This window comes from Coffea arabica, chromosome 2e (genome assembly GCF_036785885.1).
Source record: "Coffea arabica cultivar ET-39 chromosome 2e, Coffea Arabica ET-39 HiFi, whole genome shotgun sequence".
In the NCBI taxonomy this organism is placed as follows: Eukaryota; Viridiplantae; Streptophyta; class Magnoliopsida; order Gentianales; family Rubiaceae; genus Coffea; species Coffea arabica.
The window spans coordinates 73,777,997-73,791,142 of NC_092313.1; the positions used below are offsets into that span (position 1 = coordinate 73,777,997).

Sequence of the window (13,146 nt, forward strand, 5' to 3'; positions counted from 1 at the left end):
TGAAGAAAGGTTAACTCATTTCCCTTAATTAAAAGAGATAGAAGGCCAATTATCTTTGCTCAAGCGTTTAGTCAAATAATTAAACGAGAATATCTCAAACCCTTAGCTTACAGATTACGGAACTTCATAGACAAACTATAGCTGAAAGTGATCGAAAGTGGCCAAAACAGGCGGGTGTGTAATGCACCGGTCTAATCCAGTGATGCTTCAGTCCCCTCCGGTTTACCCAGGATCTCTTCAGGCCGTTCCCTTCCCATAGTATAAGAAGCTATCATATCGACAAAAAAAAAAAGTGGCCAAAACAGGTTCAACATTTAGTTTTGTTAATGACTTAAAAGGCTTTGCCACAGCCTATCGTTCATAGTGTAAGAAAGTTTTACCGAATTCCAGCCCCTGCACGAAACAAGATTCAATTACTTCTCCAAGCAGAGAATAGATTAAAAGAGTTTCAACTGAGACGATTAAGCCAGCAGCAGAGTAGAAAATTAGAATGTGGAACTGCATGAGTTACCCTGATCTTTACAGTCAATGCGAATCAACAATAGAAAAGCACAAGGAGCTTGATTGAGTGCACAGTTTTTCTATGAACAAATATGCGCTTGATCTAGAATAAAGAATTTAAATAATTTCATTAACTTCTCCTCCGAATAATTCCAATTCCATAAACAGAATATTAACTTACATCATATTGACATGAAAACCGCTTTTTTGGATCTACCATTCCAAAACTGAGAATTGGTCACGGTTAACAACATTCTACAAATCTCCTAACTGATGTTGCAAGGTCAATGCAGCGCGGTGAAAAGGGCGAATGACGGGGCAAATCTCCAGGAAGCTCTGCCAAGGAAACTCTGAAAAAAGCAGTTGCAGAAGTTTCCAGTCGTAAGGTACGGTCCTGAAGAGTAGGGACTGACGAGTAATTAAACCTCTATTCTTAAACGTCGCAGTTCAGCTACAAAGGTTGGACTTGAAGTCAAGGTCCGACAAGCAAGAGCCCTTATGTCATCACGAGAGCAGTCGCGCGAGATGCGCACAAGCTCCCAAAGTGCTCCTCCGCTGATCAAGTCTTTCGCATTAACCTCTGATACAAACATAAAGCAAAATTGTTCGCTTTAGCAGAATAGTCCCAGATCTTTGACATACAAAATCAACTATGTACACACTCACCATGTTGTGCTAAGTGGCAAAGCGCAAGTTCAACATGACGTCTAATTAAAGATGCTTCATTGTTTGCATTTTGCACAATCCATGGCAGCGCTCCGTCCTCTATTAAAAGAGATCGTCCATGTTTTGTACCTAAGTTTGCAAAAGCTCCAAGAATATCAAGACATGCACATGTAAGACCAACAGATCAATTATCTTTGAAAGCAAGAATCAAGTGGTTGCATGTCTTTGAAGATAGCACATCAGGGAGAAGAGATGAGAACCATCAGTTTTTTAACCAATTCAGCAGTGGACACTTACCCTGAGTTGCAGCTCTGGACTCGCACTTTGCAAAATTTGCAATTCCTCGTGCAACTTGTGATAGAACATCAGGATGACGGCTTCTCACCATTCCCAACAGAGCCTTGATTCCCCCTTCAGACCTCAACCTTGTCTGTAATTTATCTGAAAAGATTATACATAGCAGAATCAAAATTTACCATAGAAAAATGAGATCCTAGGGAAGAGGTTGCAGATCAAACACGGACCAAGTAAATCTAATCAATCCTTCCATTAAGCTAACAAAAGTAGAACTAAATTCAAAAGGCAGGGAGAGCCAAAAGTAAAAGATGCTGAGGTGACAGCCTAGAAATTTTCTAAGGGTTTCTTCTACATCTACCAACAATACTAGCAGTTTTCAAGCATTTTCAGGACTACAGTTGCTCCAAAGATTAATACGGTGAAGGATATCCCACAGATCGAATGCCCCAAGAAGCATCTTCACTTTTTGCTTCAACAAACAGCAAATCCTTCTCAGATATAATATAGCACCAATCAACAGTTGAAATCTACTGGACTCAGGAAAGGCAAATTGTCCTACCATTGCCACAGAGATTAGCAACTGCACCAGCCACCATGCGTAAAGTTTGAGGATCCTCTGCATCAGATGCTGTCATTGCCAACAGACAGATTCCACCTTGAGCCATTATAAGCTCCTGATTGAATTCTGAGTAGACAGGAAACCAAGAAGTCATTGCTATAATGCCCAAAAAAAATAATAATAAAGTCCACCTGAATGAAATTGCATCAAAGACTTGGCATTGAACATGACGAATCCTTAAAGCATGCATTTAACTTTTACCATTCATTGCCAGATTGGCAACTGCACCAGCTGCTATTCTTCGAATAGTTTCATCCTCATAGCTCCTCAGAAGCATCAGCAGTGAAGAAAGACCACCAGCTTCTACTATCTTTTCCTGATTTGCTTCTAAAGTATACATGTCAATAACAGGTCAATTCTTGGATCAGTATCTGAAACACATCCTTTGAACAGCATCAAGAACACTAAGCCAAGCCAACACAAATTTAAGGGCTATATTCAACAGTTACAATAGTTTAAATCCCAGCACTTTGTCATACTTTTTGGCTGGATAACTTGTAATATCTGTTCACCATACCACAAAAGTATCACATCATCCTACAGTCACCAGATTCACAGGAGCTATTGATAGAATACAAAGATTGGTCCCAGAAGAGTAAATGGGATTTCATGAGCCATTGTGTACAAAATTTTCGGTGATTAGGATAGGAATTTAAGATAAAATCCTACTCTGCTAGTGAACATAACTAATCTTAGAAATGATGAACAAATACATAGTTAGAAAGAAGTCCATCAAATTGCAGTATTTGAGAATTCACATTCATAATCAAACAGACGATGTAATGACCATTGTGACCAAAGGCATGTCCATAATGCAATGGTCCCATGGCCAAACAAAAAGAAAAACATTCCTGGGGCAAAATAATATTATAGAAACTATCATCTTTTGGCTGCTAAATGCAGTAAAACTGATTGATGGGAATTGACGAATGCAAATTAGTTGTCACATCAACAATGGGATCATATAATTCTTCCCTAGTTATGATAGACCTTCTGATGTTAGCTAATGGAAGAAATGTGACAAGATGCAAGAGATGTGAGTGACCAATGAGATAATCAATAATATCTTTTGCAATTGCAAATTTCATTATTAACCCAAACTCAAAATTTGACCCATATTCAGCGAAATTGCCATCTCAATTTTGGTCAACCTATCAAGACTTGAATCTGTTATGGGGTTTAAGGGACACTCACTGTCAAAAATTAGACTCATTAAAAGTTTGAGCCCACTTGAACCTAGACAAAAGAAAATAACAAGAGCCCCTCTCAGCCTTGTACACTGTTAGGGATTTACCTCTGCATCCATTCTACTCTCTTCCAATACTTCATGAAACTTGAATTTCACATTAAGATATAGCATGTCATCTTATCTCCTTCATCACTAATTCCAAAACAAACGGTTCTAGTAAACATGAACTCAGTGGCATAACCATAAACCTTTCAACTGTATAAATCCTTTGATGAAAACCTAAAGTTTCAGTGGAAGTTTCACTGCATGAAAAGAAAGGAAGCATACTAGAAAGGCCACTTTCACAGAAAGGGAAAATATGATGACACTTGAAATGCAGATTACCTTCAGCTGCTAGGTTGGCCACCACCTTTACAGCATGAATCCGCACATTTGGATCATCTGATTCCAGTAAGGATAATATCTTATGCAATCCAACTACCAAAAGGGAAGGCATCTCTGAGTGCAACGTAGTCATATAAGAATGTACAAATGAATGAATTTGTCAAATATTTAGCACTACCTTTTTCATGGAGATTTGAAATTGATGGCCTCTCTCCATCACTTGCATCTTTAAACTGCAGATGTCTCAGTGAAGACACAGAATCAAGACCCACAAAGCCATTCCCTGTTCTGCTTCTATCTGGACAGCTAGTAGTCTGTTAAAAATGTACAACTTGATCAAGCAAAATATGTAATTACACATATTTAAACAAACAGAAATACCAGAGCAAGAAGACTACTCAAGCACCTCTAGCACTTATTAAAAGACAGGATCAGTTAATACGTTTCACCTTCATTTATTTGAATAGTGTCAGGGAGATCCACAACCCAAGTCTCACTTAATCACTATAAGCATGTTTAAAGCTCTTTTTAAACATACCTGACTAGCTTCCAAGGTCAATTGTGATAACTGATGACGTAAAACTATCACTTCTTCTTCAAGTTTCTTCCTCTGTTGGCTCTCTTCTTCCAACATTTTTTGAAGGTTAAAAATATCAGCATTTCCACCTGCCAGCTACACCACATCAAAATTAGATACAGCTATGAGTTCAATCTGGCATTGAGTTTCAGTAACTCAGATTTCCATCATTACAACAATCTCTTAAAAGGACAAAATCATTCAAGTTCTGTCCATTGTCAACATCATACCTCTGGCTTCATAGATTTCAGCAGGCAATCTTTCAAATTCTTGATTTCTAATTCAGCTGCTTTCCTTTGCTGAACTTCGTTTTGAAGCAACTTTTTCAACTCAGAGACTTCGTCGTTGCCAGATGGCATACCACCCTAGAAGAGAAGCAATAATTATCATAAGGAGAGGTAAGGAGCATTCATCAATCCATTTAATCATAAAGCTCAACTAAACCTAAGAAAGAAATACCGAAATCCTTGGAGCTTCTCTTCATGCCACTGAAAAAGCCTATGCAGTAAATCTGATATATGAATGGAGGATTCACAGTTTTAATTTTATAACTTTACTTTCCTATTTTCCTTCTAGTTTATCATGATACCATATTTAATCTCGATGCAAAAATACTCTTTATGGTCAACCTGCACATTATCAATAGGTTAATATATCCACTATAGACGTTATTCAGTAAGGAATTCCCCAGGATGAAGCTTAGGTTTAAAAAAAATACCAATACAGTAGGTTGGGAATCATATCATTTTCTTCCAGGGGAACCAAAAGAATATAACAATCATTACACCGCAAGTTCATCTGAATGTATTACCAGCATTTGTTGCTCAGAAGATATGATAAAAGGACAGTATGAATTAGAAAGGGATATGGTGAAACATATTATGAAGTAGTTTCAAAGCCATCTACCTCTGCAGCATGAGAAGTGCCAATAAAACCATTGCTGGCATGCTTCGTTTGATTAAGCATCCACTTCTCCTCAAGCTGTTTAATGGATTCCATGTAATCCATCTGACATTTCATCTTTTCCTCCTTCAAATGAGAATGAAGACAAAAAGGAAAATGAGTCAAAGACTAAGCCACAGCAAAGAGTACCTGGAAGATGTCAGTTGAAAATCATTGAATTCTCAGTCCCATACTGACAATGACAAACAAGGCAAATGAATATCAACAAAATATTCCCAGTCTTTCTACCAATTACATCAAGTAGGAAATACAAAGATCTAATCAACATCTTTCAGCTAGGGTGTTGCTAACTTTTATGTTCTTTTTGGTGTCAAGAATAGCTGCAATCATGTTTTAGCTTTGTAGTCACTCATTTTCCCCAGTTGATGGCTTCTTTATAGTTTCTAGAAACTATATCACTTAAAAAAGGAATTTAGACTCCATCTAAAATGAGAAGATGCTAATTGACTCACTCCAACTATGTCCATATATTTTATGCCAATTATATTTGCATCATGTAACCACAATTTGCCAAAAAAATCACCATCCAAAACTTATGAATCAGTTCATTGAACTTATCCTAAAATCAAAAGAAGCTAAAGCTAACGTTTATGTGTTCACACATAATTTTGGACATTATAATACCTCCCAAGTCAGTCATTGCACTTCAAACATATCCGAAAGGTGCAGGATAAAATATATACTGAAATTACCTTCAGAGCTTCTGCACAGTCTCTCTCAGCTTCAGAGATCTGCTTTTGTGCTTCCAATTTAATCCTTTCTACCTCATCCTCGCATGCTTTCTGCAGTCTTTCATTCTCTGCAGTGAGTTTTTCAATCTGTATCTCAAGCCTTTTAGACAAACTTTTGTAATCAAATTCTTCCTTTATTTTTAACATATTCTCCACCTTCATTGCCTGTAAGAAATGAAAATGTTAATTCCACACTGGCATGATGAACAATTGGGTAACTTATGGACCCAATTTCAACAAACACCATGCGTACAGAAAATGCACATCTTGTGAATCCATTATTTTGAGCGATCTAATTGGGGAACATTGATTTCAAACTTCATCAAGTAGAAAATTCAGAGGAGCCTAAACTGTAATCAATCCATCAACAACTCACCCTTTGCCCAAATAAAATTGTGCTTGCTGTCTCTGCCCGATGGCGTGGAGATGGGCCAATTGTTATAACTAATGAAGTTCTTGAAGTGCCTACAACATATTTACCAAATGATTAAGTTGGTTTTCCTGGCATCCATATTAAAAGGCACACTGATAGAATGTGGATATGTGGCATACAGGTTGCATCTGGTGCTAAAGGAAGAAGGGTGTGTAATTTCACATGCCAGAAAGACTAATTTATGCCAACAGACATGTCAGTCAAGTCAGAATGTGAGTAGTTGAATTTCTATAATACCACATATAGCCCACCTCCGAATGAATCTTTAAGCAACCTGGTAAGTTTGGAATCTCGAACTGGTACATGAGCACTATTTTCTGCCAAAGCATTTATGCACTTGCCTAATGCACTCAGCGAAAGATTGATGGACTTTGCTTCTTCTAACATGTGTCCCTCACTTCCTGGAAAACAAATAAAAGTTTACTGAAGTCGGATCAGGCAAAAGAAGAAGAGAATCAAAAAATAAAGTATGACATTCTAAATTAATCCATGGTGTTCAAAACTTCATCCTAATGTATATTAACAAGTTAATATCATATCAGAAGGGCAAGGTGGTTTTAACCAATTAAAGGCAGGGACACTTTTAGGCAATGAAACTACAAGTTATCAGGACACAGACTACATTACATGAAACCAAAAGATGCATTGTCCAAATCCTAATACTGTACCAACAGATTTTTTTTATTTTTGATCACTTCTATGAAGGAATTAAATTGACACAAGTAGTGACAAATATTTAAAATTTGGTCATTTTATAATTTTCATAAGGACAATAAATGGCCCATGTAACAGTCTCACAACTCAGGTCAAACTCTTTCACTTTCTAATGAGCAATCATTGTTATCTACCCATCCTACCGTCATGCAAGATGGAGTGCAAAATCATTTTCCATTTCAATGAGAATTATATACACACAATAACTAACCAAACCAGTTTTTTCTTTCAGATACGGACACACATTATTATCATATCTACAGCATAGTATCTGTAAGATACATGTTTAGGATAAAGACAGTGAAGTGGAGACATACCTACCTTCCTCCTTATATGATTTAGGAGAGTATAGCAAACAACTTCCTTAAGTTTAAGAAGAAAGGAAGCCTTTCATGTACACCTTTATGATATTGCCCGTCACAATACTTTTGACCATTCTCTTAAATTTCAAAGTTAAAATAAGTCTCTGAGAATTAAGATCTCGTTAACAATTTCTTACTTTTTTTTCTTGTTTAGAAAAGAAATGCAACGAGTCGTAGCGTCAAAGTAATTATTTTCCAATTCCAGCTCAACAAAATTTAGAATACAGAATTTTAAAGAGCTGAGGATTGTTCTTCTCATTTACATTATTCAAAAAAAAAAAAAACAAACTCATTGAGTAAACATTGGATCAGCTGCAGTGAGACGTGCAAGTAAATATAACAGTATAATATATTAGATGTAAGAGAAAAAGAATTAAAAAATCAGATACATCTGTATGAGATGCAAGTTAAGAGTTGTGAGGTGAACCTGACTTGTGGATTCTCTCAGAACCAGCAAGATCTACAACAACTAGTTTGCCTTTTCGAATAATAGGTGGCTTAAAGTTGTTAACCCCATTAGAAGAAACATCATGTTCAGAAGTAAAATCATTTTCTCTTCCCAACACAGACCTTCTAACTTGCACCTGTATAGACCAGATAAACAGTTGAAGCATACACATTTAGAGGAATAAACAATGAACAAAATAAATAAACATAAAGAAAAAGTGGCCAAAATAAAATGTTTTACCATGAGAAAAGCATGACTGCGTGAAGATTCAGTATTCAGCTTAGTATTAGCAGCAAATCTATGAGCTTCCCCTATGCGTAGAAGTTCCACAAAACTTTGCTGATCTCGAATTTCCACAACAGTTGCCCCTGGTAAAGAAACATCACCGGTTTTTTGATCTTCAACAATTGAAATATTGTCATTTGCTGGATTTAGAAGGTCCTGGATAGTTTCCATATAAAGCTGCATATAAAACAGCACGCGAGTTGAATTTCAGGAAATCATTTAAATTAGCCAGGCATGTAGTGAGGTAGCCAACTGGATCCAAACTAATAAAGCAACAATAGTGGAATCATCCGAAAATACATTTGATGAAGGTAACCTGCAAGTATGAAACAGTGACTGTATCAGTCTCCTGAGAGATATTTGAAAAAATATCTTCCAGTGATCGAACCATGATACCACGGGCAGAGGTGTCTTCATCACCCAGTCTTCCAAGTGTATATGTTTTCCCAGTACCAGTCTGCCCGTAAGCCATGACTGTCCCGTTGTAACCCTCTAGAACGCTCTAAGAGAAAGGGAAATTCAAAATAAATAAATAAGATAGTTGGTGAACTATTTTCTTCCTCAAGATAATAAAAGTATGTGTCAGAAAATACTCAAGATAATACTATTTTCTTCCTCAAGATAATACAAGTATGTGTCAGAAAATACTCAAGGTGGCCCAGAGGATTTATAACTAAAAGCATCTCATCAAATGTTTCATTAAAGCAGTTCCATGACCACGAATGGGATAAACAATAGCCTCTCAAGTGTTTTAACTCTGACACTACAAGGATAGACACTTATTCATGTCTCAAGAATCAAGAAGCCTACGACCTGATCGCAGACTTGGACCCAGAAGGTGGTTCATTTTGGATGTTTTCCCCATTATTACAGTATTTGGAGATGACAGAGCCTACTCCACGAATCCACAAAGTTTAATCTTGTAAATAAATTTTTACAACAGGACAATAAGGAGCAAGTCTACACTACAAAAGGACCACAAGGATCAAGTCTGATCTAAAATGTAAGTCATTAGCTTCATAAAGTGATTACGCTTAGAACCTTAACTGTTCCCCTCTGACACCACTGGGCGCAGAAAATTTAGCTTTCAAATGAAAATGGACTACAGAAATTTTATCTATTATTGCAAAAACTTGTCAATCAGCAGCTGCAGATGGCAAAGAAGGGAATGATACACAGAACACACCTCAACAACAGGTTTAGCAACAACTTCATAGACACGCTTCTGTGATGCATACTCAGTAAGCACCTCATCAAACTCATAGGTATCTGAATCCCAGTTGTTCTTCCGAAGTTTCAGCCTTTTAAGCTGGTAGAGTCAATGAAAGAATAACAGCGTTATGATGAAGCTATCATCCATGCACAAGAACATGCCAACAAGACAAGCCAAAGAGATGACCACAGATACTGTATCAATGGAAGATGCTGAATACCTCAGGTTGCAATTCCACACAATCAGCAAAATCTGCATCTGCTTCAAGCTCCTCGGCATTTTGAGGCCGTAATCTTACAGCTACTCTAACTCTTCCAGAAACTATTCAAACAAACAATCACAAGGCAAAAGTTACTATAAGAATATTCATGTTGTACAATTTATTTGAGGATGAGCAGAGACAGCACTTTGGACGTTCAAGTCAACAATAAGCACAATAATGGTGGATCAACATGGAAGCATGGAGCTTTCTACTAAAAGGTATATGATTTCCAAACAAATAAAAATGAGAATAAGCTATTTCACTTTCAGAGATAAATTGTAAAAAACCCCAATGTTACTAGCTTCAATTATTAACTTGTGCAGTGATCACTATTCATCCAATTAATTTCTCACTAACTCTTCAAATCCAACATAACTCGATAAAGGCACCTGAAATTTTTTTTTTTTTGGTCAGTTTGTTATACACGAGATAAACAGTACATGTAAATGCACTTTTGTGCCCTTATTAAGTCTCATATGCTCCTCATGACAACCAGAGCAGAAGGTCTGACAGAATCATAACTTCCCTTTTTTTTTTTTTGCTCTAATGACAAGAAAAGCAATCAAAGATAAACTACTTTCTCCACTAATTTGAGAACCATTGCTCATCCCAAGTGAGGTTCAAAATCATCAATGTCACAGTACATCATTCACACTTGTGCATGTTGACCATAGTATAAAATGTCCTAGTTACAATTTAAAAACAATTGAGCCAGCTTGCTACAAGTTTCTTCTCATCTCTTCCTTGGCATTAGTTTTGTCTTTAGAAGCGAGGTTTTCACAGGTAAACTATCAGTAAATCTACACCTGTAAAGAAAAATGAGCCCCAAGAATCACCTTGCATGCCTATCTAACTAAGTTGGTTCCATAAATTACACAATCCAAGTTTAACAATGAGGCTAGTAAAACATCACAAATAACCAACACCCGATGTTAACAGCTGATAACTTACATTAGAAACCCTTCAGCAGAAATCTTCCACCTTTATAGTTTGAGTGTCTTAGTCATACCTAAATCATCTATCTTAACCTAAATATTAATCTAATCTCTCCCTTTCGCCAATATAAAAATCATGCCTTTGCAACTAATATCTAATTCACCTCCCACATAAATTCAGCATCTTAATTAGACCAGACTAGGTTTATCACATACTAAAATTCATTTATTTCTCGAGTACCTATATCCATGTAGGAAAAATTTTCTAGGTAATTATAGCACCCTTGTTTTACAGCATATGAAACCCCACCCCACCCCTTCCCCCCGCCCAACAACCTCCCAATGAAGCCGCCCCAATTATGGAATGCTTTGGCAGAAACTTAGGAACTTCGACCATACATGAGCATTGCTGCATAATCTCGGGTGGCTGCACTTGATATTTTCTCCAAAGCCAGACATGTCTTCTAGGAATAACTTGTATAAAAAGAATCACTCTTTATTGCTGCTTACCGACTTAGAAATAGTACGACTGAGTCCATTAATTTCTAAACCTAAAATTTCCAAACTGAAAGGCAATATTTTGCAGCCACATTGCGAAATCGCCTTCATGTATGCTAATCAACTAAAGATTCAGCTCCTAAATTGCTCAGTCAATAAATTTTTTCAAAAAAAAAAAAAAAAAAACTATAATACGAAAGTACATGAAAAAAGTTAGTTGTCATTTAAATTGATCACCTCATTTCAAGAACTCGATCCTAACCTATTTCAACTTCCAAGCACTAGCAAGGCAGTTGAAAGAAGCATATAGCAAGAAAGTAGGAAAACAAGTGAGAAATAAAACCGAACGGACTAGTAAAATGCGAGTCAAAAAAGATTTTTGAACGGAACTCACCGGCGTCAGCTCCGGCGCCAAGCGCACCAGGACTGCTGCGGCGGACAGCGGACGACGGCGGGAGCTTGGATTTGAAAGATGATGAATTCCTTAGATTCGGGCCTCTGGGAAAACCATTTCTACCTGAAGCCATTACTCACAAAGCAAAGCAGTGAACTAAACGCTTTCTCTCTCTCTTAATGCTTATATATATACACACACAAAGCCACACACTTTACTAAAGTGTGTAGAATTTTTTCAATTTTTTTTAAAGATTTCTTGGTCAAGTTGGATTTGTAGTTTTGATTTTGAAGTTTAAATTGACGGTCAAGTTCATACAGATATAGAGGTAGTTCTCTATTAATTAATAATAATTAATTAATTACTACTAAAAGTATTAACGAATGAATTTATGGTAAGGCGCAATGGCGTTAGACAACTGGCGTGAGTGGAAGTGGGAATGGGGTCCAAAGGGGAGGACTTGAAATGCAGGGGACAGTGAAGCGGGGACTGGTAAGACTTAAAAGTGAAGTGAGTTGAGAGCACTAGACTGCAATCAAAGGTACTGTTTGGTCAGACTGGAGAATATTTATTTCCCCCCTTTATCAGTTATCAGTTGCACCATGAGCATGAGCATGCATCAAAAGATACTCCTAGTTTCTAATCTTTGAGGATTAGTAATTTTTTGTTCCGCTTGTTTAGAGAAAAAATTCCTCGAAAATGAGACTATTGGATTTTTGTTACGAAATACGACATTTTGTTTATTTTTCTTTTTCTTTTTCTTTAATTTTTTTTAGGTTCAGATGAGAACGTCGTTAACTTAATTCTATATATCTACCATGAAAAGGAAATTAACTAAGAAATTATTGAAAATCATAAATAGAGAATTAACATTTAACTTGAAACATGCGTTTTCATGTTGTCTAATATTTGTAATTGAACAGAGAACGTGTTATAATTGTTTCCCTTCCAATATCCAAAAGTCAGTTTAAATGAATTATATAGATATTAGTTTTTATTATTTAACTCTATGCTTCATCGCTTCCTTTTGTTGTGAGTTTTATAGTGATTAAAGTATTTTTGTTTGCCATTTACTTTTGAAGGAAATTAACTGTTAGTCTTTTGAACTTCATACTACGTATGCCTTGTTTGGAAGGTCATTTTTCATTCAAAAATTTTATATTTTTTTACAAATATAATTTTTAATCACTTTTTTATCTTATATACATCAAATCAATATAGTATATTATTTTTTTATAAAAATTCTAAAAAATAGCAATCCAATCGAGCTACCTTCTTTTTTTTCAAAATTTAAAATTCTAAAAAATAGCAATTCAATCGACCTACCTTTCTTTTCTTTTTTTCAAAATTTTGTGTGTCATCCAAGTGCGAAAATTTAGTGTGTCATAACATGACGTGTCCCATATACACATACTACATCGGCGGGAAAATCATTCCCGGTAGGATACATTTTAATTCGACCAAACGTACCTTTATGCTGGTTGTCTGTGGATGGATCGCCAACCGCCCTCGTGGGTGGCATGAAAATCTCGCCGACCAGTCGTGTGGTGTAAAATGACGAAAATGGTCTTCCTGACATCCCCCCACTTCATTTGGGAACAGTCTTGAAAGAAGTGCGAGGAGATTTAGACGTGGTGTCAGAGCTTGAAAGGTATGTGGGCTCGGACGTGGAAGA

At 36.5% G+C, this 13,146-nt stretch overlaps 1 protein-coding gene across 3 annotated transcripts; it reads right to left on the reverse strand.

Annotated features, from left to right (window-relative positions):
- On the reverse strand, positions 1-13,077 carry LOC140037081 (kinesin-like protein KIN-UB). Of its 3 annotated transcripts, XR_011841029.1 has the most exons (21): positions 12,942-13,077; positions 11,472-11,594; positions 9,603-9,703; positions 9,356-9,478; positions 8,486-8,671; positions 8,125-8,346; positions 7,864-8,020; positions 6,612-6,761; positions 6,304-6,392; positions 5,889-6,092; positions 5,140-5,262; positions 4,464-4,598; positions 4,195-4,329; positions 3,835-3,970; positions 3,657-3,749; positions 2,285-2,410; positions 2,024-2,149; positions 1,465-1,608; positions 1,168-1,311; positions 683-1,081; positions 1-393 (listed from the first exon to the last, which is right to left on the reverse strand). XR_011841029.1 is itself a non-coding variant. In XM_072081063.1 (20 exons), exons 1-20 carry the CDS (start codon positions 13,048-13,050, stop codon positions 921-923), a joined length of 2,772 nt encoding a protein of 923 aa, XP_071937164.1. In that variant the 5' UTR covers positions 13,051-13,077; the 3' UTR covers positions 606-920. The 3 variants fall into 3 exon arrangements, 2 of the variants coding, with proteins under 2 accessions (XP_071937164.1, XP_071937163.1); XM_072081063.1 differs by lacking the exon at positions 1-393 and having other exon boundaries at positions 606-1,081; positions 1,168-1,296; XM_072081062.1 differs by lacking the exon at positions 1-393 and having other exon boundaries at positions 606-1,081.
- Positions 13,078-13,146: the final 69 nt, after the last annotated feature.